This window comes from Dama dama, chromosome 18 (assembly GCF_033118175.1).
Source record: "Dama dama isolate Ldn47 chromosome 18, ASM3311817v1, whole genome shotgun sequence".
NCBI classification, from domain to species: domain Eukaryota; kingdom Metazoa; phylum Chordata; class Mammalia; order Artiodactyla; family Cervidae; genus Dama; species Dama dama.
Window position 1 is genome coordinate 9,995,876 of NC_083698.1, and position 22,718 is coordinate 10,018,593.

The window sequence follows — 22,718 nt, forward strand, 5'->3', positions numbered from 1 at the left end:
CATATGGTTCAACTCAGGAAAAGGAGGGTAGTTAAGGATAACTGAAGAAGGGCGGCAGGTGAGCTTAATAATCTAGGAAGTACTGTTGATTTTTTTTTTTTTTCTTTTGAGTACTATATAAATTCTGAGGGGAAGAAACCTTAGAAATCATCTGGTACAGTTTCTGTATTTTATGCACAAGATGACACTATCCAATCTTAAGAGGAGATGCAAGTCAATAATAATCCATATACTGGAAATTGGGGATGTGGGTGGAGAAAATAGTATGGAAGGTAAAAAAGAAAAAAGGATTCTTTTCAGAACTTGCCATAGGAAAGGAAAACTGAGGTCGATTAAAAAAATCATAGCTTAAATACTTCAGAGCCAAGGTCAGCGGTGGCCACATTTTGCACATTAGAATTGCTAGTATCCAGGCCATGGTTGTTGTTTAGTTGCTCAGGCATGTCTGACCCTTTGTGACCCCATGGACTGTAGCCTGCCAGCCTCCTCTGTCCATGGGATTCTCCAAGCCAGAATACTGGAATGGGTTGAGATTTCCTTCTCCAGGGGATCTTCCCAACCCAGGGATGGAACCTGGGCCTCCTGCATTGCTGGCAGATTCTTTACCACTGAGGTACCCCATTCCAATTGCTGCATGGGGGGTAGAACTAGGCGTTCGTAGTGTTTAAAGATCCGGTGAGGATCTTGATTCCGGATCCCCAACTGATTCCGCTGAGGAGTCATGTTTGGGAACCATTGGCCGAGCTGAGGGTACAATGAGGAGAAAGAAAGGGGGACCACAGAAACTGTTCTAGATAAAAATTTGGTAGTTTTCCTAACAATTTTTGTGGGGAAAAAGGTAGAATAAAGAGTTAGTGATGATCTAAAATTTTATTTTTGGGACATGGATACTGTTTTTTTTTAAATGGGATTTTTTTTGTGTGCAGAGGTAAGGCTATAAGAAATTAATCTATACTGTATTTATTGACTGAATATTCATTTAAGGAAATGTATACTGTTTGAACTATGTGAAAGATTTTTAGATAATTGGGTATAAGAATTCTGAAGAATTAAGACAAAAATTTAATATAGTATATAATAATTGTAATAGCCACATGTTTAGTAGTTATAGAACTTAAAGAACTTAAAAGTTTGAAAGGACTTGCTGAATCATGGTTTAAAAATACCTGCACTTTATAAATGTATATCTAGGCTTTAGGTACTTTCCATAGCGCCTCCATAATAGTTACATGTCATAAACCTGAAAAAGAGAGCTAATATTAATATTTATATGAATTTTTACTGAAATACTGCCTCCTTAACGTTAAGGATTTTTGGCGGTGGGGTTAGTTTCATTTTTTTTTAGGCCTTGATCTTACTGACTCATAATACAAATAGGATTCTGCTGCATTTACTCTTCACGGTTGGTTTAGCTGTGCCTTTGATTTTTTTCATTGAAGAAAAATATAGGGTGTGGAGAAAAAAGAAATCTGTTGCTGTCAAAACCTGGAAATACATTTGTCTAAATATAAGAAACTATTTTTGTTTGTATGCCTAATTTATTCCACAAATATTTATTGAGTACCTACCTACTCTGTGGCATTTCTACTATATAACATTCTGGGATTTGGGGTAGAGTGTATGCTAGCTTTTAGATTACCTCTGTGAAGTATGAGAAATGTATTGACTGACTTCTTAGTATCCATGAAAAGACTCCTAAAATGACCCTAATTACAGAGCTTTATTTTCAGAACTTTACCAAGACATGAGGAAAGTGCTGGAATAAGAGCCAGGAGAGCTGGTTTCAAGTATTGACTTAAACGTTTAGCTTATTATTAAAGGGAAGTCATTTTAATAGCTTTTTACCTCAGCATCCTCATCTGTGAAAACGTGATTAAACTATAGCCCTTTTAGCACTGATGTTTTTTAGTATCTCTATTGTAATATTTGTAGGAGAGATATGACATAAAAATACAATCAAAGGATAAACTGAGCAGTTTTTTTTTTTTTTTTTAAAGAAGATGAGTATATTACTGTCTGATGCAGACAGAATTCGTATCAACATTTTTGACTAGGAGACTTTTTTAGCTTTAGTGATTGGGATAAAAACTTTCAATTTAGGATTATGTTTCATTTAAGACAGGTGTCTCCTGCAGGTGGTACCGCGAGGGATTCTAACTGTGGATCTGCAAAATTATTTAGAATTTTTCTTAGACACTCGTGTATAAAAATGTTTATCTGTGTTCTTTTTAACCATTAATGAAATTCTGCTTCTCTTAGATGCTTTGGAGTTCTTAACCATTCTTTCTAGCAGATCATAAAAGATCAGTTACACTGTGCATTTGGCAATGATTTATTGTGCTTTTGGCAATGATTTATTGACCCAGGCAGTTACTAAGTTAGGAAGAGGCAAAGAGGTATAAGACTCTGATCCTACCTCAACCTGAGTAAAAGAGACAAGCAAAAATGGACAACGTCGGAGGCTATAGTAGAGGTCTATAGTAAGGTATGCATACTGGTAGCACAGCTAGGAGACGCTGGGGGTAGGGAGACGTGGGTGCTGGATCTTCTGGAGTTGGTGATTGATTTGTTTTTGAAGGATAACTAGTGTACAGATAGAGTTTTGAGTGGCAGTCCTGCGCCAGGATACTGATTAAAAAGATAATATGAGGTTTAGGAAATGAAGAAAAGTTAAAATTTGAGAGACATTTTAGAAACAGGATTTAAGACTGAGGATTTTATTGGCTGTCGAAGGTAAAGGAATTGGAAAGACTGAGGTCATTAGACACTGGGATTAAAGGTGCTATGATGTCTTTTCTCAGAATAGATAGAAATCTCAATTTAAAAGAAATTCTTTTAAAGAGAGGGTCTGATCAGATGTTTGAAAACTAAAACCAGAAGCCCTAAATTAAGGCTTAGACACTGGACTTCTCTCCATGTGCTTCAGTCTGTGTCTCTTGTCTTCAGCTTTAGCGTGACAGGCATGTGGCAAATAGCTTGATAGTTTTCACTGAAGTTGAGAAATTTTTAAAGATAGCTTTTAAGAATAGATATACATTTGATGCCTCTCTCCAAAGCAGTTACCTTTAATGTTTCCTCTATCATAGGAATAAATTGGGGATAAAATAGCGTAGCTATTGAATAAGAGAAGTAAGTAATAATATTTGGCAGAGTATCAAATATGAAAGTTTTGCTTGATCATTTGGTGATTTTTAGTACATGTTAATAATTCAGTGCATTTCTATGAATGAAATCAGTTTTTCTTCAATATATATTTCTTTAAAGACAGATATGTATATATTTGGGTTGTTGTTATTTTGAGGAAAGAATTAAAATAATGCCACTTTAATAATAACCTTTTATAAAAATCTTCTATAAATCATGTTGCTAAAACCTTTCAAATTGTAGTGCTAATAATATTCCACTAGATGGCACTGACAGCCTGAAGAAAAACAGTTGGCTTGAAAAGCTGTTTTATTTAAAACACACAGAAAATGATGAACTGGCTGCTTTGATAGGTTATTGTTGTTCTAATAATAATTTTAAGAAAATAGGCCATTTATCCAACGTAATCAGGCATCTGTCAATTCATTATAAGCTTACATTGGTAGATGTATAGTTTTAGTGTATTTGTGATCTTGAATCCTTTTTCGTTCGGAAACAGAAAAACCTACTTTTTTTCAGTGATTTATGATTTTTATAACACTGATTGCATATTGAAAACTCTTGTGTTTTTGTTCTTCCTTTAAGCTCTGTATAGTTTTTGATAATCACGTTTTGTTCTCAATTAGAACTCTAATGTGATGTTAGCTTTAGTAAGGCTATGATTTCTGTTTTTAGTATTTATTATAACAGAATTGCTTTTTGTTCTTGACTTATGAAAAATGCAAGCAGACGAATAAACCTTTTGTCTTGGCGAACCTAAATTCATGCTGTGTAAGAGCAAACTTTTTTTTTCTTTACTTCCTCGCTTGTGCCCAATATGATGCATTCTGTATTTATTCTGGTATATAATTTGAACTATGGTCTGATAAACTATGTACCAAAATGGAAGTTGGTTTGCATTTCTTTTTTTATTCTACTTTACATTTTTCTGCAGGATTTTGAAAGCTGACCTGTGAAATGAAGATTTTTACATTCACCTTTTTATTTGAATAAAAACCTACTACCGAAGATGATAAGTTTCCAGGCTGTTCTGTGGGTTTAAAAATTAAATTACTTTTCAAAGAGAATATTGAACCGAATAATGTTGAGGAGAACTGTTAAGCCATCATAACTAACTTTTTACACTTATGAAAGTGAATAGGATTGAAAGCCTGAGCCTGGGTTGATATTTTTAATTAGTGTGGTATTTCAGATAATTTGAAAGTAGTGATTCAATATAAAATTTGTAGTTTTTCTTTTCCCTCCTGGACTTGAATACATCCCCTTAAGAGGTGAACTCTTAAGTGGGAAATAGTTTTGTAAAGTTATAGCCTGGTTTCTTTGGAAACCATAGATATATTGGAAATGTTTTATAACACCTTTACACTTGAGGGCTCCAATTTATAGACTTGAATCCCCAGTTCTCATATAACCTTTTGTTGTAATGTTGAGAGGAAACATGGCTTGGCTAAAATCAAAGATGTTGACTTAAATTTCTATTCTGATTTTCTTTTTCAAAAAGTTACATTTGCAATATGCATTTTTATATGTATTAATATGTTCACGTAGCTTTATCTCAGAGATAATCTGAAGAATAGACTAGCTAGTATGTATTATATACAACCTTATGGTGTACTGTGACTGCTGGAAAAGGCAGCCTCTAAAACACTGAATGACTTCTTCGTTATCTACCACTTTGCCAAAATATTCCTGCTTGGTGTACTATGTTAAGAAAGTGGTGAATGTTTATGCTTGTTTTTTGGATACAGCATCTGGCACCGTGGTAATGTGTTAAGATATTTTTAGTAAAGGAAAAATATGGTCCTAGTTTATATAAAAGCGTGTTGAATTTTAACAGCATCACAATTGTTCCATTTTCTTGGCTCTTGGTGTCCACGTAGTCTCTCCCCCATGACATTTTGCTGCCCTGAGGGAAGTCATCCACTGTTACTTAACCTGTTGTATGCTTTCCCACTCCACTGCTTTTACTTCTGCTTCACTTTATGTTTTTACCCTTATTCCCCCAATCTCTCATATTTGAAATTTTACCTTTTCTCATGTTCTGTAAATGCCACTGCTTCCATCAGATGATAGCTCACGATCCTTTAATGCCCTTCATTTTGTTTGTATTTCCTTTATGTTCTGCCTTGCATCATCATTTATTCATCTATTACTTCAGCAGCTATTTGAGCAAAGAGCTGTATTTTACTCATCTTTGTTTCTGTATGACCTAGCACAGAGGATTTTCACATAGTGGGACTTTAATTAAAAAAGTTCTTTAATTGGCATATGTGACTTGACTGGGAAATAAGAGATAATGGAGCTTTGCTAGTAGGCAGGTTATTTCCTAATGATAATGTGGGAGAGAGGTTTGATTTGTTCTGTTTTGACATTTGTATTTTTGTTTCTATGTCCTTTATAATTAAGCTCATTAATTGTAGTTTTTCTCCAGCTTTAATTCTGGGGTGACATTCGTGTACTTATTTGAGGTGTAGTTGATTACCCACCCTTAGTAGGCAAGTTGTGACACGTTTGATGGATGGTTTGTAGTTGCTGATGAATTATTTTTGGATTTTCAAAGTTTGCAGAGCATTCCCACCACTATTATTAATAATAATATGTATTTATTACTTACTGTGTGTCATAAACTTTACTGTAAAAATTCAGTCCATAAGACTAAAATATTTTATTACCAAACATAGTTAAGGCATCTAATCTTCTTGTAACTTTTAAGAACATTACATATTTTAATATTGGCTTGAGGAGTTTCGTTTGTTATTCTACTCCCCTGATTATACCTTTAAATTTGTTTTGCGGGGAATCTTTTGTTCATTTTGTTTATGTAAAGTTTTGCCACATACATATATATTGGCTTGCAAAACTGGTTCTGTTTTAGGTGAAGAATTAATACTTTTGCACATTTCCAATTCTAGGAAACCAGTTTACATAATGGTAAAATTATGGAGTGATTGTTTTAAGAATATGCCGTCTAGCTGTTTCTTTTTATTTTTCTACTCTGCATGCATAAAATATCCCTACAATCATTTTATATTTATTGTTACTTCTATTTAGAAGAAAGAAGCCTCTCCTTAGGCGTTTGTGGAAAATTTTGACTATCAAAACAAGAACATACAGTCTCTTCCTTTCCCTTTGTTCTTATATCCCCCCCCTTTTTTTTTAATACGATTCACTGTGTAAATTAGTTTGATCCATGATTTTTATCTACCGTGTGCCTTGGCACTTGGGAGCAAATGATGGAAAGTGAAGAAAAGCCTCCGTCCTCAAGAAGTGTGTAATCTGATGGAGCTGCCGGCACTAACAGACGTTTAGAGAGTGATTGGATAGTGGCTGAGTTACAGACGACAGTGCAGTGCGATTAAAGGGAACACAGTGATTGTGATTCCAGGCAGAACGGAGTGTGTTCTGACTGAGTTCAGACGTACGTGTTCAAACCGGAGTCCCTGAAAGGAGCGGGCATTTTATAGCGACGTGGCGTCAGGCGCTTGTCTTGGTTGAATTCTGCTTTGTGTGCTGTGTTTCTCTTTCTGCCTTTCTTGATTTTTCTCTCCCTCAGTTCCAGGTTTCTTAGTCCGGTGTCTTAAGTGTTACCTGTCACCGCTTTGAAATTATTTCGAGTCTGTCTGCTCTCAGTGATATAATTGCTTGGTGTTCTAGGAAAGAATGGCATTTGACCTTTTATGTACATATACAGATCGTACATTTTATTTATTTTTTTTACAGATACATCACCTTTGTGAAATGAGCATTTGTGAGATATTTATAAATCATGTTTTCCCTCTGACATTCTTAACAACTTTGGAAATTTGTTTCACTGTCATTTGGAGTGTGTGTGTATGTCCTTTACAGGTGGAAAAAAAATAGGCATGAGGAGACCTAAGTTGCCATTAACTAAGGTTAATAGCCGAGTTGCAGCTGAAACCTGCGTCTTTCCCTTTAGGTTAGTCAATAGATAGTATATTTAGGGAGAACCTCAGCATGGAGTTAATGCCATTTACACAGTTGAGATGACAGTGCTCATTCACTGCAGTCTATTTGAATTTCCGACTTGTTTCACATCTGATAGTTTTCATTCTTAGACATTTTTGTACTCTTCAGTTTTTTTGTGTGTGAATAGTCCCAAGTACATTTATTTGCCACTGGTGCTGTGGAATTACTAGGGAGGCATACCCTCGCTCGGGCTTTATTCCTTCCCTCAGCTTGCGGTATCTGAAGCTGGTATTTCAAATGCCTGCGCACCTTTAGGGAGGGAGAGTGCCAGGAATTTCTGATCTCTTTTTCTGTTTCATGTCTCACTGTCAATTCAGATTTCCACCGTACTCAGGGAGGTGGCCTGTGGACACGCTAACTAGTCGAAACCCTCCCGCAGATGGCGTGGGTTTCTGCTGAAACTCTTCTGTGCCGTTGTCCAAGGTCCTGCACCGTGAGTGTGGTAGATAAATCCTTCCCGGAACACAGCTCCGCCTGTTACCGTGCTGGATTTCTTATCGCACTCACAGGATCTAATTGCAGCAAAATCCGTGATGGCGGTATCTTTAACCTTTTTATTTTTTTGATTAGTGTATTTTTATAAGTTGAGTTTTGGTACTGAAGAAGCATTTTCTTTTTCATGCACTTTTAATGCTGCAGGTTTAGTTTTTATGATTTTACCTTCTCTTTTCAATTTATCAGAATTTTAAATGTAAACAACTATTATCTTAAGTTTCAGGTTTACTGCTCTAATATTTTCTTTTAGCTTGAGTCTACTGAGAAGAAATAATTTTATAGTAATTGTATAAATTTAAGATATAAATTAAAATCCTAAAGATATATGAGCTAGGCTCTTCCTTTTTTTCTTTTCTACAAATGAAAACTATGCCCCGCAATGAAATAATCTAGTGTCTCTGCTTGGCAAGTTTGGTCCTCAAATTAACCATATAATTTTTGTATATTTAATTAATGGTGATTCATTAAGAATTCTTGTTAAATATTATTTTGACTGTAAAATGATTTTAAATACTGATTTCTTTTTGTATACTTAAATATTTGAGATTAATTTGAATAAAGCCAAATAATTAAATTATATATCTGTAATAATGTTTTGATTAATTAGTGTGGCAGAGAGTGGGTATCTGTATTATTGAAATTTCCCAGTTAACTGAAGTTTTATCTGATTATGCAGTGAACTTGCATAGGATAAGGATGCAAGGATAAGGGCTTGTCTGTTAAGCTCTTTTTGGTTGCATATCCATAGAAGCCCCATAATGTATCTTTAGAAAGCAAGCATTTTATCAGAGCTTTAGGTTCATAATCGGTTCATTAATTATAGTATCACTACACTTTGAAGGAAGCCTCATGGGAGTACAGAAGTAACCTTGTGAACCTTTTTTTAAAAAAAAATATTTATTTATTTGTTTTTGACTGTACTGGGTCTTTGTTGTGACACTCAGGATCTTTCTTTTTTTGTTGTTTTTGTTTTTTTGTTTTTTTTTATTTATTTATTTTACATATTTTTTTTTATTAGTTGGAGGCTAATTACTTCACAACATTTCAGTAGGTTTTGCCATACGTTGATATGAATCAGCCATAGAGTTACACGTTGTGACCTGCAGACTCTCTAGTTCTAGCTCGTGGGCTCAGTTGCCCCGCCCTTGGTATAAGGGATCTTAGTTTTCCAACCAGGGATTGAACCCGAGTCCCCTGCCTTGAAAGGCAGATTCTTAACCTCTGGGCCACCAGGGAAGTCCCTTATGAACCGTTTATGGAACAAGTTTTTCTTAGCCAAGCAGTGAGATTTTCAGCAGAAAATCTGTTCAGGGTTCCAATACTGATTGTGACCCGAAAGTCACTGAAATGTCCATAGGTTACCTGTGGTGGGATAGATTTTAGAGCATTGTAGATGAAGAAAGGGCTTCCCTGGAGGCTCAGACAGGAAGGAATCTGCCTGCAGTGCAAGAGACCTGAGTACGGTCCCTGGGTCGGCAAGATCCCCTGGAGAAGGGAATGGCTACCCACTCCAGTATTCTTGCCTGTAGAATTCCATGGACAGAGGAGCCAGTGGGCTGCAGTCCACGGGGTCGCAAAGAGTCGGACACGACTGAGCGACTAACACACTTACGATGAAGAAACTGTGTATATTTATGATAGATATTAGGTAGTCACTTTTTTTCTTTTTGTTTAACATCTGAATTTTCTCAACTACTAGTTGATACACCAGGAATTGAAAATAAAATCTGAATCTTCAAACTGGCTAGTATTTTGCTCCAATAGATGGGTGGTTTTTAGTGTTTGACTTTTTCCTAACTTTCCACAAACTTTCTTCTTGTTTTCTGTCAGTTTGTCTCCTTGGTCAGTGTTTCCCAGGAGATTTGTCAGGGTTAAGACAGATGATTATTTATTTCTGTGCAGATAGGATTATAGCAACTACAAGTACTGTAATTTTTTTGTTTTGTTTTCCCTTAAAGGAGGAATTCCGAGAACTTCGAGAACAACCTAGTGACCCTCAAGCTGAACAAGAACTAATTAATAGTATTGAACAAGTGTATTTTTCTACAGATTCATTTGATATTGTTAAATATGAACTGGAGGTAAAAAAAATTCATTAAAACCTATCTAAAGCCTATTTTGTTCAGTGATTTAACTTTGTGAGTGAAATATGAATGGTTTTTAGGGTCATTGTCTTTATTTATGTTTGATACTAGGACCGATCTCTGATAACCACATTGTGATTAAATGAATTTTCAGCATTGTTTAAAGATGAGATTATTTTTTAAAATGTAAGGTTAAGTGCAGCTATAGGATATTGGTCCAAGAAACATTTTTGTATTTTTGGTTTTTAACTCTCAGCACACGATTATGTTAGTGTACTGCCTCTATCTTATTGTACGTTGGCTAACTATGTTTAGGAAAACTCTGAGACCTTTAATCATGAAAGTGTATTTACATCATTATTTAGTTGTGATAAATACCCCTGTGCCATAATGTTTATAACTTTGGCATTTTAAATTTATAGGAATTTAAAAAAAAAGTCAGAATAGTAAAATTTGGGTTTTAGATGAAACCAAATGTTGTATGCACGTGTGCTTCATATGTAGTACCTAGAGTTAGTACCCAGCTTATTCCGAAATTTCATCATCAGTTGACTGAGACTGGAGGTCTAACTTGGTATCTTCCCATCTTCACCATGGCACGCATTTTTGTTAGTTCTCGCACTGTCCTCTGGGCTTCCCCGGTGGCTCAGATGGTAAAGAATCTGCCTGGAATGTGGGAGACCTGGGTTCGATCACTGGGTCAGAAAGATCCCCTGGAGAAGGGAATGGCAACCCACTCCAGGATTCTGGCCTGGAGAATCCCATGGACAGAGGACCGCACACTGCGGTCCATGGAGTTGCAAAGAGTCAGACACAGCTGAGCTGCTACACTTTCGCTTTCATACTGTCCTGTGGAGTATGTATCATCTGTGTCTTCAAATAACCGTCACTGTCACCCTACACGTGGAGGGGTTCATTTCCATTCATGATATTTCAGAGGGGAAGTAGGTTTTGAGTTCTGTCATGGATGAATAGGGAGATACCAGGGCTGGTAGAGTGGGGAATTAGGGTTAGGAACTTTCTCACATTCTCCTGTTACGGTTATTGGAAGCAGAGTTCCCCAGCTTAGGGGCCAGGAGTCCCCACAGGAGTGGGATTTCCAGGAGGTTGGAGATGGCTGCAGTGGAGATAGCAGAGGGAGGGTGGAGCTTGAGCCTCAAAGGGTTAGTAATACAGGCTGGTGTCTGGGGCCTAGTGCAGAGGTAGGGAGGATGGGCGGAGTGGGGTGTGACACTGTTTTGTATGTGCAGATTGTAATTCCTCACTTAGGTGTGCAGGGAAGTAAAGCTAAATTAAACAATTGATTTTTTTCACTCTTTATTTATGGATTTTTCCTTTTAGAAGCTCCCTCCTGTTCTCAATTTGCAAGAATTAGAGGAGTACAGAGACAAATTGAAACAACAGCAGGCTGCAGTAAGTAAAAAACACATTTCTGACAAAACTGTAAAGGAAACACATCAGAGAAGTGTAATGTTTGCAGGTTTTATGGCTTCACTAATATGCTAACATTTTAAACAAATCTTATTATTTGACATGACTTTGACTCAAATGGTACATTTATATGTATGCACATTTACTATCCAGTTCCCCTCATGTTACCTTGATAGATTTGCTTCTAGAACTTGGTGTTCTTTCTCTGGAATCCTAAACATGATGAAAGAATTTTGAATTTATTTTTCTCAAATTACTAAGTACCTTCTTAGATTGCTCCTTGTCACATATGTGTGACTTTCCTATCCATATATATTTTTTAATCCATAGTTTTATGATAGGTAGAATGTCCTTATATCAGAGTAGAGGCTCCCACTTCTAGTTGAAAGGTCCAAAGACAATACAGGGTTAAGGTTCAGAAAGTCTGAACTGCTGTCGCTTTTAATCGTGTGACATCGGGCAAGTCACTTTGCCTTGCTAAATCTTTTGTGTCATCTGTGAAGTAGTGGGCTGGGCCTGCATTTTACCTAATGATGTAAAATTCTGTGATTTTCTGTTTTCCTTGTGTTAGGCTGAATTCCTTTTATAAAACTCAGACTGTACTGTAGGAGATTAAGTAATGGTAGTAAGTAGTCTTGTTAATTTTTTAATATTAAAAGCAGTAATAATGCACTCAGCCATTTTAATTTAAGATACGATCTTTAATAATAACACGCGACAAATAAAGGAAGATATACTTCTGTATCTTTTGTGTTATACCCAGAGGCCTCAGTGGGTCTGGGATCCTCTAGAGGGCGGCAGCTGTAGCGTGGGGAAGGGCCCTGAGCACTAGAGGGCTGTGTAGTAAAAGCATGTTGTTGTTCTGGAGACTTTTGAGTTCAGCGGATGCTGGCACCTTTTGGCTTTTGGTCTCGGCGTGTTTTAATATGTACTCCCCCCTCTTTGTAACTCATGTGGTAGTATTCTTTTGGGGATGCATCCCACCACAAGGGCCATGTAGCATAGTGGCCTTTGGAATTTGATCAACCTGGCCTTGAACTGTGACCTTGCAACTTACTGTGGGTGAATTATTACTGTGTCTAAGATTACACCCCTTGGAAAATAAGGAAACATGTCACCCATTTCAGTAGATTGTCCTAATTACTAATTGAGGTGATGCAAGAAAAGCACTCAGCACACTGCCTGGTGCCATGGAAGCTGACATAGCCACCTGGTCTATTTAAAACAAGAACAATGGAAAAACCTGTAACTCCAAGAGGAAAAGCAATGAACATACACAAATGAATGAACGAATGATTTACAAAACAATATGGTAAGATTAAGTGGGTTTCTGTCCGTGTACATCTCTACAGGTTCCTGTCTATACAGATCTACACAAATTCAGAGCAGATTAAGAAAACATGAAAGAATCAGTGCAGTAGTTGAATGCGTGTGTAGTGTTTTGTTCTCAGCTGCGTTGGGGCAGGGGATACAGTTGTATTTCTTGGGCAGATGGTCACTAACTGCCTTCTGTGCCCCGCAGCATGGTCGTGGTCATTGCTGGTCGTGGTACCTCTGCAGTGCAGTGCTGCAGAGGCCCCTGAGATTGTGAAATAAGAAACTTACGTTCAAGATCATTGGAATTCTACATTGCATACATTAACATTGTTCATGACACCGACCAAGAAACCTTCGGTACCTTCATAGCGCTCCAAAAAGCACATTTTCAGTTTTTCAGAAGTAGTGGACCAAATTGCTGTTTGTCTTTTTATGCAGTACAAACAGTTTAAAGGGGACAAGGATATTTTCTGTTTTCCGGATAGTATTTCCACAAATTGAGTAGATTAAACATTTCTTTATCTTAAGAAGTCTGTGTTTTGAAGGCAAATCAGGTACCCTTAAAGATGGGTAGACTTTTACACATGTTAGTGAAATCAGATAATGATACTCATGTTATTAACAGTAATAGTGACCATTTATTGAGTTTCTATTAAGGACCAAGTATTGTGCTATGTGCTATACCTCTTTTACTAAATTCATGGCCAGAAAAATGTGTGTGGCCATAGCATGCCAGAATCCTGCTGTAGGAGTGATTGAGAAGCCCTGTTGAATGTTCTTGCTATAACTTTAAATGTAAAATGTAATAGGAAGCATGAGACTTTTTCTTTTATTTCCTTTGTTTGATTGCATGTTCTTCTAGGTCTCTAAAAAAGTAGCAGATTTAATCCTTGAAAAACAGCCTGCTTATGTCAAGGTAGGATAATATTTGTTATTTTTCAAGTAAAATACTAAAAATGTTTGAGTGACTTATGCTTGGAATTTGAAATATTTATTCTTTTGTCTGTAGTTTATAGCAACATATTAACTTTATTTGGGTTGTGTTTGTATATGGTTTTTTTTCTCATGTGTGGAATTTACCAAACTGTGAGAAGTGAAAGAGTTTTTATATCTGACTCTAATCTGTTTGGTTTTCCTAACTTGAGAACAGCCAATGAAAATTGCTTCTGTGTATTTTGTAACTCAGATCATCAACAGTGATTGCTCAGTCTGCTTTTAAAATATGATAAAATTGGAACTGTCTCTGTGAATCTGCCTTTTCATCAGAAAAACAGAGACTTCAGAATGCACTGAAATATCTGTGTTCAAACGAAGCCATTCACTGTAAAAGCATCTTAGCAAACAAATCATGTTTGTTGTATTTGTCATTATCTTGTGAAGCTCTCTTGGGTAGAAACATTTAAACGAATATATTATTAGTATTTATTTACACCCATCTGAAAGAGGATGGATCTAGATTTCCTTACAAGCAATACTGCCTAAATATTTTGTGACATGCCATGATGAAAATCAATTGAAAGTAGTTATTTAAAATGATTTTATGAAAAATATACCAACAGTGTACGAGTTCAGGTATCTTTGTTACTACTTTATCAAGCAGGCTTCTCTTTGAAACCCACTAAAGTTTGATTTAGAGAACCATACCAATGAGAAAGAAAAATAAAATGCCTCACCCAGTAACCTACACCTCATCTTTCCATAGGAACTTGAGAGAGTTACCTCATTACAAACAGGTCTTCAGTTAGCTGCTGTTATCTGCACCAATGGGAGGAGGTATTGTGTTTGATGATGCTTTGTTCTTTAAGCTAAATAACATTTAAGAGAAACTGTCTTGGAAATTGATTTATTTTGTGGTGTCTAGAATGCCATTCATTAACTGAACATACATAATGATCTATAAACTGCACTAAGAAGATGTGTGGGAAATGTTTTAAATCTAGTTAGGGATTACAAATATTAGTTTTTTTAAGTTTTTGTTTTTTTTTTTAACGTGGGCCATTTTAAAAGTCTTTATCAAATTTATTACAATATTGCTTCTTTTTTTTATGTTCTGGTTTTTTGGCCCTGAGGTATATGGGATTTTAGTTCCCTGACCAGGGATCAAACCTACATCCCCTGCTTTGGAAGACAAAGTCTTTAACTGCTGGACTGCCAGGAAAGTCCCAAAATATTACTGTTTTTGTATTGCTTAAATCAGTGCTTCTCAAACTGTCTTTGGTGAAGGACCAGCTTTTTTTTTTTTTTCTTTTTAATTTCCAACATGTTACAGATTATTGTTTTTATAAAATGCCATAAAAACAAATTACTAGAATAAATTAAAAAAGACAACCAAACACATATAAAATACAGTCTCATTTTTTCCATTATCAGATTCATTAAGCATAAAATTACCATGTCAACTTTTGCTCTGTGTGTTTAAAATTTTTTTGGTTAGATTAATCAAGCATAAAATTGTTTCGTCAACTTTTGCTCTACATGTTTCTAAATGTTTGTTCTCAATTTCTGTACTTTTCTTGTGATGAACTAGTAACAGTTTGAAGTTTGGTAGCAGACCACCTACCACTCTGGTAATGCTGATTTATTTTGAGCCATTGAATAGATGGGTCAGTCTGTTCAATTGGTAGGAGGACTCACAATCCCCAAATTTAAGAGCAATCCAGGATACTGTTTCATTAACTGCCTAATTGTTCTGTGTGTATAGTGTTCTTATAGTAGAAAAACTGAACTATTTATTGTTCACTTTTACAGACACTTGAATATTGCAAAGGAAGGTTTTACTCAAGCTAGTTTAGGCCTCCTTGCAAATCAGAGGAAACGTCAGTTGCTGATTGGACTTCTGAAATCTCTGAGAACTATAAAAACATTGGTATATGCCAGTTCCTTTTTAAAAATTAAAACTTAATTTTATGGTTGAAACAGGTTTTACCTTTGCATTTCTGTTATTTTTCAGCAAAGAACAGATGTCCGCTTAAGTGAAATGCTGGAGGTAAGTTTACAAGGCTTGGAAGTTTGGTGCTCCTCATAATATTAGAGAATTAATGTGAAAAAACACAGATGTGTGTTTTTCTCTAATTGGTGTATGGTGTAAAGAGCATTGTTAGACAGTAAAGGACCTTACTGTTTCTACTCTTACTCTTGTGCATCTTTTTCTATTGTCATGATAGACTTCATTCAGAAAAATTGATTGGGGGGAATGTTCAGTGTGTAGCAATGTGGGAATGTTAATTTCAGTATGTTTCCATTGTATCTGGGCCCAAATAGCAATGAAATTACCTTTTGCATGTAACATAAAGTAGTAATTTGAGGAAGAAGGCAGGTATTAGTTATTTTGGTGTCTCATATATATATACACACATATATTTTTTTTAACTATTAATTTTTAAAATTTTTGGCTGTGCTGGGTCTTTGTTGCTGCCCGAGGGCTTTCCCTAGTTACGGCAGACGGGAGCTGCTCTTGGTTGTGGTGACTTCTCTTGTGGCAGGGCACAGTCTCTAGATGCACAGGCTTTGGTAGTCGTGGCATGCAAGGTCAGCATTTGTGGCGCGCGGGCCAAGCCGCCCCCGTGGAATCCTCCCAGAGCAGGGACTGAACCTGTGTCCCCTGCATTGGCAGGCAGATTCCTACCCACTGGACCACTAGGGAAGCCCTCATATATGTATTGATTTTCTGAGTGAGCCATCTGTTTTCTCTTCGATGGCTTTCTTAGAATTTTCTATATACTTCTGTTATAAGGTTCACCAAGGCCTAGTGTATTATGTGTGTTTCCCCATAATTCTTAAGCACCTTTAGGTAGGTACTTTGTCATGATCTCAGCATCCCCTATGGTTTGAATTGCCTTTGTTGAATTTAGATATGAACTTAAGGAACATTTTTTTTTGATGGTTTTCTGTTTAATCACTGTATTACTTCTAAACTATTACCACTCAACTATGGTTTGAGAAATCCATATGAAAAATTAATTTGGCAGTAAATTACTCTGTTTAGGTGTTTAAAATATCCTGAGGCCATTAATGAATATTTCACTTTATTTTCCAAATTTATTTAAGAATATTTATGGATTCATTGATGGTAAAACTGTTGAATGTTGATTGCAAGTAAAATAAAAAGGGAACGTTTTTTATATAAACACGACTGAAAGAAGATACATTAACAGTTAAAGAACTCCTCTCTGAAGCAGCTTCTACTTCCTGTGTAGGCTTTACCCACATGTCATGGTCTGAGAGGGCTATTACTGTGTATTTATGGGCACAAGATATTTTTTCCATGTTACATTTTAGGTCTGGAGCTAGTTGCTTTGTTACATTTTACTATTTATCTGTTGTTGGTATTATAATCTTTGAGAAGAATTAAAGCTTTCTCGTAGTGTAACTTTTAGATAGAGTTATGAACAGAGATTTATCCTTTTCAGAGGCTTTTATTTTTGGCTGCACTGGGCCTTCATCATTGTGCGTGGGCTTTCTCTAGGTGCGGCAAGTGGGGCTACTTCCCAGCTGTGGCGCACAGGCTGCTCACCGCCTTGGCCTCCCTCGTTGTGGAGCACGGGTCCTAGGCGCTGGCTTTCGTGGTTGCAGCCTGTGGGCTCAGGAGTTGTGGCTCAGGCGCCCTGAGAACGGGTTCAGTAGCCGTGGTGCCTGGGCGTAGTTGCCCCACTTATGTGGATCTTCCCGGACCAGGGATGTAACCAGTGGCCCCTGCATTGCAAGGCGGAGTCTTAACCACTGGACCACCAGGGAAGCCCCTTTTCAGAGTCTTTTAAGAGAAATGTTTCTGTCCTAATGATTTCTGTTGTTGCTCTCTCCAGGAGGAAGACTATCCAGGAGCTATTCAGCTGTGCCTGGAGTGTCAGAAAGCTGCCAGCACTTTTAAACATTACAGCTGCATAAGGTAAGCTAAAATCAAAATTTTCAAGCTGACTCTGCCGTCAGTTTTAATATAGGAGTTGTATAATATACAATGTTAATAAACACTGAAATTTACTAAGTGCTGTATCCTAGTTTAGCTTTCTTGTTTATAAATGGACAGTACAGTAAAATAGGACTTCCTTGGTGGCTCAGATGGTAAAGCGTCTGCCTACAGTGCGGGAGACCTGGGTTCAGCCCCTGGGTCCGGAAGATCCCCTGGAGAAGGAAATGGCAACCCACTCCAGTACTCTTGCCTGGAAAATCCCATGGACAGAGGAGCCTGGTAGGCTACAGTCCATGGGGTCAAAAAGAGTCAGACATGACTGAGCAACTTCCCTTTCACTTTTCACTTTCACAGTAAAATAACAATTCTTAAGGTTTGAAAGATCAGAGAGATACTTTTGAATCCTGTTTCCTGTGACATCATTGTAACTCTTTTTTTCGTATTTTTCCCAATCTTACTGATTTCATTTTTATGCAGCAGTAGAGAATAAATTCATCTGTCCCTGTCTTCATTGCACCTCTTGGGAATTCTTTCTCCTTACCTTTGCCCAGCTTATAAATATTGAGAGTGTTGTCACAGTTTGTTTTTCAGATCCAGATGGTCCAACTGTTGGCTCATCGTGATAAGAATTCTTTTGGAAAACTTAAAAGCAATTTCACCTTATGTAATTGTCATCTTTGTAATATTTAAGTGATTATGTAATTAATGTTTCATATCTCCTGTTTGTTAGTTAATGTATTATATCTTTTGTTTGTTCGTGAAATGTGCTGTCTGAAAATAGCTGCTGCATCTTCTGCTCTGAGTGCTAACTTTTTTAATGGATTTGATCTGTTTAAAGTGAAGCTTTTGCATTAGCTGTGACAGTACCTCGCAGGGGTGGGGGTGGGCTCTAATCCTCATACGTAATTTCTGTCATTCCTCTGAAACCATCGAAAATAAACATACAGTCTAAGGAAAATAGTGAGGTTTCGAGGCAAACTCAATTTCAAATTAACTTCATACTAATCTTAGAATGTAGCCTGTTAGTCTCTCTTGTATGGAGATTCCAGCTGTCAGTGAGCAGGATGCCCTGATGTTCTAGGTGTTGATTCCTTGTATCTGAAAAGATGAAAGGATTGTGAGAGAGTAAAACATTAACACAGCTTAAAATTAATTTTTTTTTTGTAATATACTCACACGTAGGTCTCTACTGGGTATGGAATAACTGAGTATTTCCCCCTAGAGATGATATTTTTTGTGGTTTTTGTTTCTCTAGGATTATGCATTTTGAAGCAATATACTTTTTATTTGATTAGGAAACACATAGTTGAGTAGTACCAGTGATATTTGGATTTTATCCTTTTTGACAGTGATTAACTGTCACTGTTAAAAACTTGATTACGTCATTTATATTTATTAGGTTGGATGAATAGAGTGTTAGCTTTAGTGTGTGAATATACTTGAACCATTTCTAGCAGGGCCTCCTGGTTCCCGAAGAAGCATAACAACCATTTGCTTCATTTCGTGATGATATGTCTCTTAGAATGAGAAAAGTTTATTTCTGGTTGGCTTAAAGTAATTCAGGCAGCTATATATCAATTGAGTGCTTATTATATGCCAGGTGCTTTGTTTTGGAATTGGTTGTATAGTGATGAATCACATAAAATATAATCAGTATAATCCTTGGTCTTCAAGAGTGCTTAGTCTATCAAGATAGACTTGGATTGAGGTAGGCACAAGTAAGATGGGGCTTTAGAGAGAAGGAAATTGAGCATATGGTGGAAACATTGGGGTCTAATTCTCCTTGGGAGTCAAGACTAAGGAGGATCTGAAAGAGGTGCAAGAGGGTTTAGCTAAATGAGAGGATGCAGGGTTGTGGATATGAGATTATGGGTATTGTGATGAAGTTCTTTGTTGCAGAGATGTCAGGCAAAATGAGGACTGAAATTATCTATTGTATTTATAGCAACAAAGAAATCAGAGTTGACCTTGTTGGGGACAGATTTGGTTGAAGTGTAAGTATGAAAGTGAAAGTGAAGTCCCTCAGTCGTGTCCGACCCTGTGACCCCATGGACTGTAGCCTACCAGGATCCTCTGTCCGTGGGATTTTCCAGGCAATAGAACTGGAGTGGGTTGCCATTTCCTTCTCCAGGGGATCTTCCCAACCCAGAGATCGAACCCAGGTCTCCTGCATTGTAGGCAGATGCTTTACTGTCTGAGTCAGTACAGAATGAGGAAATTTTATAAAGAGGAAAGATGTGGAATTGAGAGGGAGAAACCTGAGTGTTTGAAAATCAGTGGGAAAGAGTGAGAGATTGAAAAGAAGAGAGAACATCCTCATAAGGCTTTGTAGGGATCATAGGAGAGATTGACTTTGAAAAGGTCCACTGTTCTTTTATAATAGGAAAGAATGAATGTGGAAATTTGGTGGCAAGAAATTGAGATGACATGTTGATACTTTATTTTTTCCATTAATTGTAATGTTTACTTTAGCTTTGTTAAGGTAAGTATCTTACTTGATGCGAGTTAGCTATAAAAAATGTTTTTGAAAGAAGCCCTTGTTTGTGTTTTTTTTCAGGTTGACATGAGGTAGCCTTTAAGCACTTTTTCATTTTTAGGTATATAGTGATGTGTGGAGGAGGTGTGACTACAGTTATCTCACCTGGTGAAAAGTTTTGAAATTGAAAAATCTGTAATGCTGATTTAAGTTAATCCTTGTTTTATTTTAGATGTACAGAATGTAAGAGGCATGCTGTGTTAACATATATGAGTCATGCATGCAGTAATAAGAAAAGGTTGACATATTCTGGAAATAGAAAAAAATAGATGCACAGATACATTGAAATGTCCTAAGGAATTCATTGTAGTGGGATTTTTACCTTAGGTTTCCTGGAAATTTGTTAGAATTGTGTTTTTAACTTGGCAGTTTAGTGACAATGAACTGCTTGGTGGTGACTGAGGCCCTCCAACGATTCTTCTCTTCCACACACAGCAGTGTTTCCTTCTCCTGCCTAACCCAGTCCCCTTCTCGAATCTTCACCTGTTAGATCACCCATTTGCTCCTAGTTGGGAGAACCTAAGCTTGTTCACTTCTTGTAGATCATACGATGTAGGATACAGCTATAGAGCTAATTGATTTATAGGAGAGATTGAGTCCACAAAAATGAAAGGGATTTTATTAATAATTTCCTTTTAATTTTGTGTTTATTAATTAGATGTGCCTTTCTTATTCCATGCTTTTTCTTCATTTTGCTCTTTTTCCTCTGGTCTTATGAATACAGTCAATATTGAACCTGTTCTTGAGCTCTCTCCTTGGTTCAGATGTAATTCACCAGCACTTTAATGTTCTTTCCATTTACCTAGAGCTGTTAATTTAGCCAAAGGCAATATTTAATCTTTTGCTTAGATCTGAGTGATTCAAAAGTGAAAAATCATTTGACACTCTGGTAATCATAGAATAGTAATTAATTTCCAACTGAATTCACACTCATTTTCTTTAACATTTAAATTTATTTTGTATTTCTATTGATAACTAGAGAATCAAGAAATAGTCTTAGCAGTGTCCTGTAAGAGAACCATTCCATGAATCCAAGTGTTTCGGAATTATCGGGTAATATTTGGTGCTTTTGTTTTTATGTTGCAGGCAAATTCATCTGTATAGTGGGTCTATTCATACACTTCTTAATTTTTCCTTAGTAGATTATATGTTCCTCTTTTCTTTCCTAGCCACATTGCTCCTTTATTGGAAATAAAGAATTTGATAGAAGGCAGAGACTCTGTGACTTTAGGAGTAGATTACATGGAACAAGTGAGGGTGAACTCTTATGATTCTGAAAGTAGAAAAAAAGAGAATTCACAACTTTGCTTCTGCATAAAAAGGCACTGACTGTATGCCTAATAAATTCAGGTTACATGACTGTGTAGTTTAATACGTGAAGTACCAAGTAATTCGGTATCTTGCTTGATGTGCTGTGTTTCAGCATGAGAGTGTTATATGGTTGGGATTTATCAGGAATAAGAATCAGAGTGTGTTTATCCTAAAGTATGCCTGAATAAAGCATTTAATTTCTTTATCACTTGAAATTTATCTAAATTAGTTTCATGAAAAGTTATTAAAAGTCAAAACTTCTTTATTGCTTTTTAAAATTTCCTTTGAAAGAAACTACCGGAATGAGTCTTAGAGCATGCTAGATTATGCACCAAAAAGTTCATGTACCACCTGAACTAGTTTTGAGTACTGCACTTTAACATAGACAGCTGTATTTAATTTCTGATGATCTTAAAATATCCTTTTTTCCCCCCTCAGATGATGATCTTGGCAGTTGAAAGAAAACTGTAGGTTGCAGACCCTTAGATCATCGAATAATGAGCACAGCCTTTAGGTGCAAGTACAGTAGTACCTGTCTCCCCAGGTGGCTCAGTGGTAAAGGATCCACCTGCCAAGCAGGAGACTTGGGTTTGATTCCTTGGATCGGGAGGATCCCCTGGAGAAGGAAATGTTGGCAACCCACTCCAGTGTCATGCCTGAGAAATCCCACGGAGAGAGGAGCCTGGCGGGCTATAGTCCATGGGGTCGTGTAGAGTCAGACGTGCCGTAGTGACTGAACAACAGACAACGGCAGTCCTAGGGACTGTTCTCCTCCTGTGGCCCTGGAGGCCATCTTAGCAAGCAGTGTCTGCTCTCTCTTTCTTTACACTCAGGCGGGGGGAACCCAGGAACCTCACCTGGAGAGATGAGCAGTGAGTTTCTGCAGGATCACCGGGCCTGCTCAGCTAGACTCACATGTAGGTCTGGAGTCCCTGTTGCTTGATTTGCTTGGGCTGTTATTGACAGCATGGTATTCTGACACCACCTCCTTCCTTCATCTTTTACCTTGTTTTCCTCTGCCTTCCTCCTCCACTCAGTGCCATTTAAAATTAATGTAAAGTGAAATCTACATAAAACATGATACTTGAACAAAATGGTCTTAAAAGGTGAAAGTTTTTCTTTCTGCCCACCCATCCTTCCCTCTCCTACTCCCTAGAGTAAACCATTTTTACAGCTTAATTTTCATCCTACCAGATTTCACTGCAATTTAAAAGATTACATTATAATATCCTTTTCCTGATTTATCGATGTAAATAGTCGTTGATACTGTTTACTCCCCATAATAAAAAACAATAAGAGATAGGCACATGGTGTACTTCCTTTTACTTCTTTTCACTTCTCCATCTTCCAGATTTTGTTAGTGAAACTGTTATTTTTACTTGGTCAAGTTGATAACATTTATATTCTTCTCACAACTATAATTAAATCTCTGTTTTGTCTAATAGGTTACTTCTAAAAAATTAACTTAATAGAAGTCATGTTTACTATATTATGGATATTTAAATAT

At 36.8% G+C, this 22,718-nt stretch overlaps 1 protein-coding gene across 1 annotated transcript in view; it reads left to right on the forward strand.

Annotated features, from left to right (window-relative positions):
- VPS50 (VPS50 subunit of EARP/GARPII complex) overlaps positions 1-22,718 on the forward strand; it is a 120,683-nt gene that overhangs the window by 12,091 nt on the left and 85,874 nt on the right. The window contains exons 3-9 of the mRNA XM_061164911.1: positions 9,585-9,707; positions 11,052-11,123; positions 13,321-13,374; positions 14,161-14,231; positions 15,207-15,324; positions 15,409-15,444; positions 17,261-17,343. Coding sequence (XP_061020894.1) covers positions 9,585-9,707; positions 11,052-11,123; positions 13,321-13,374; positions 14,161-14,231; positions 15,207-15,324; positions 15,409-15,444; positions 17,261-17,343 — 557 coding nt within the window. The remainder of the gene's footprint in view (positions 1-9,584; positions 9,708-11,051; positions 11,124-13,320; positions 13,375-14,160; positions 14,232-15,206; positions 15,325-15,408; positions 15,445-17,260; positions 17,344-22,718) is intronic.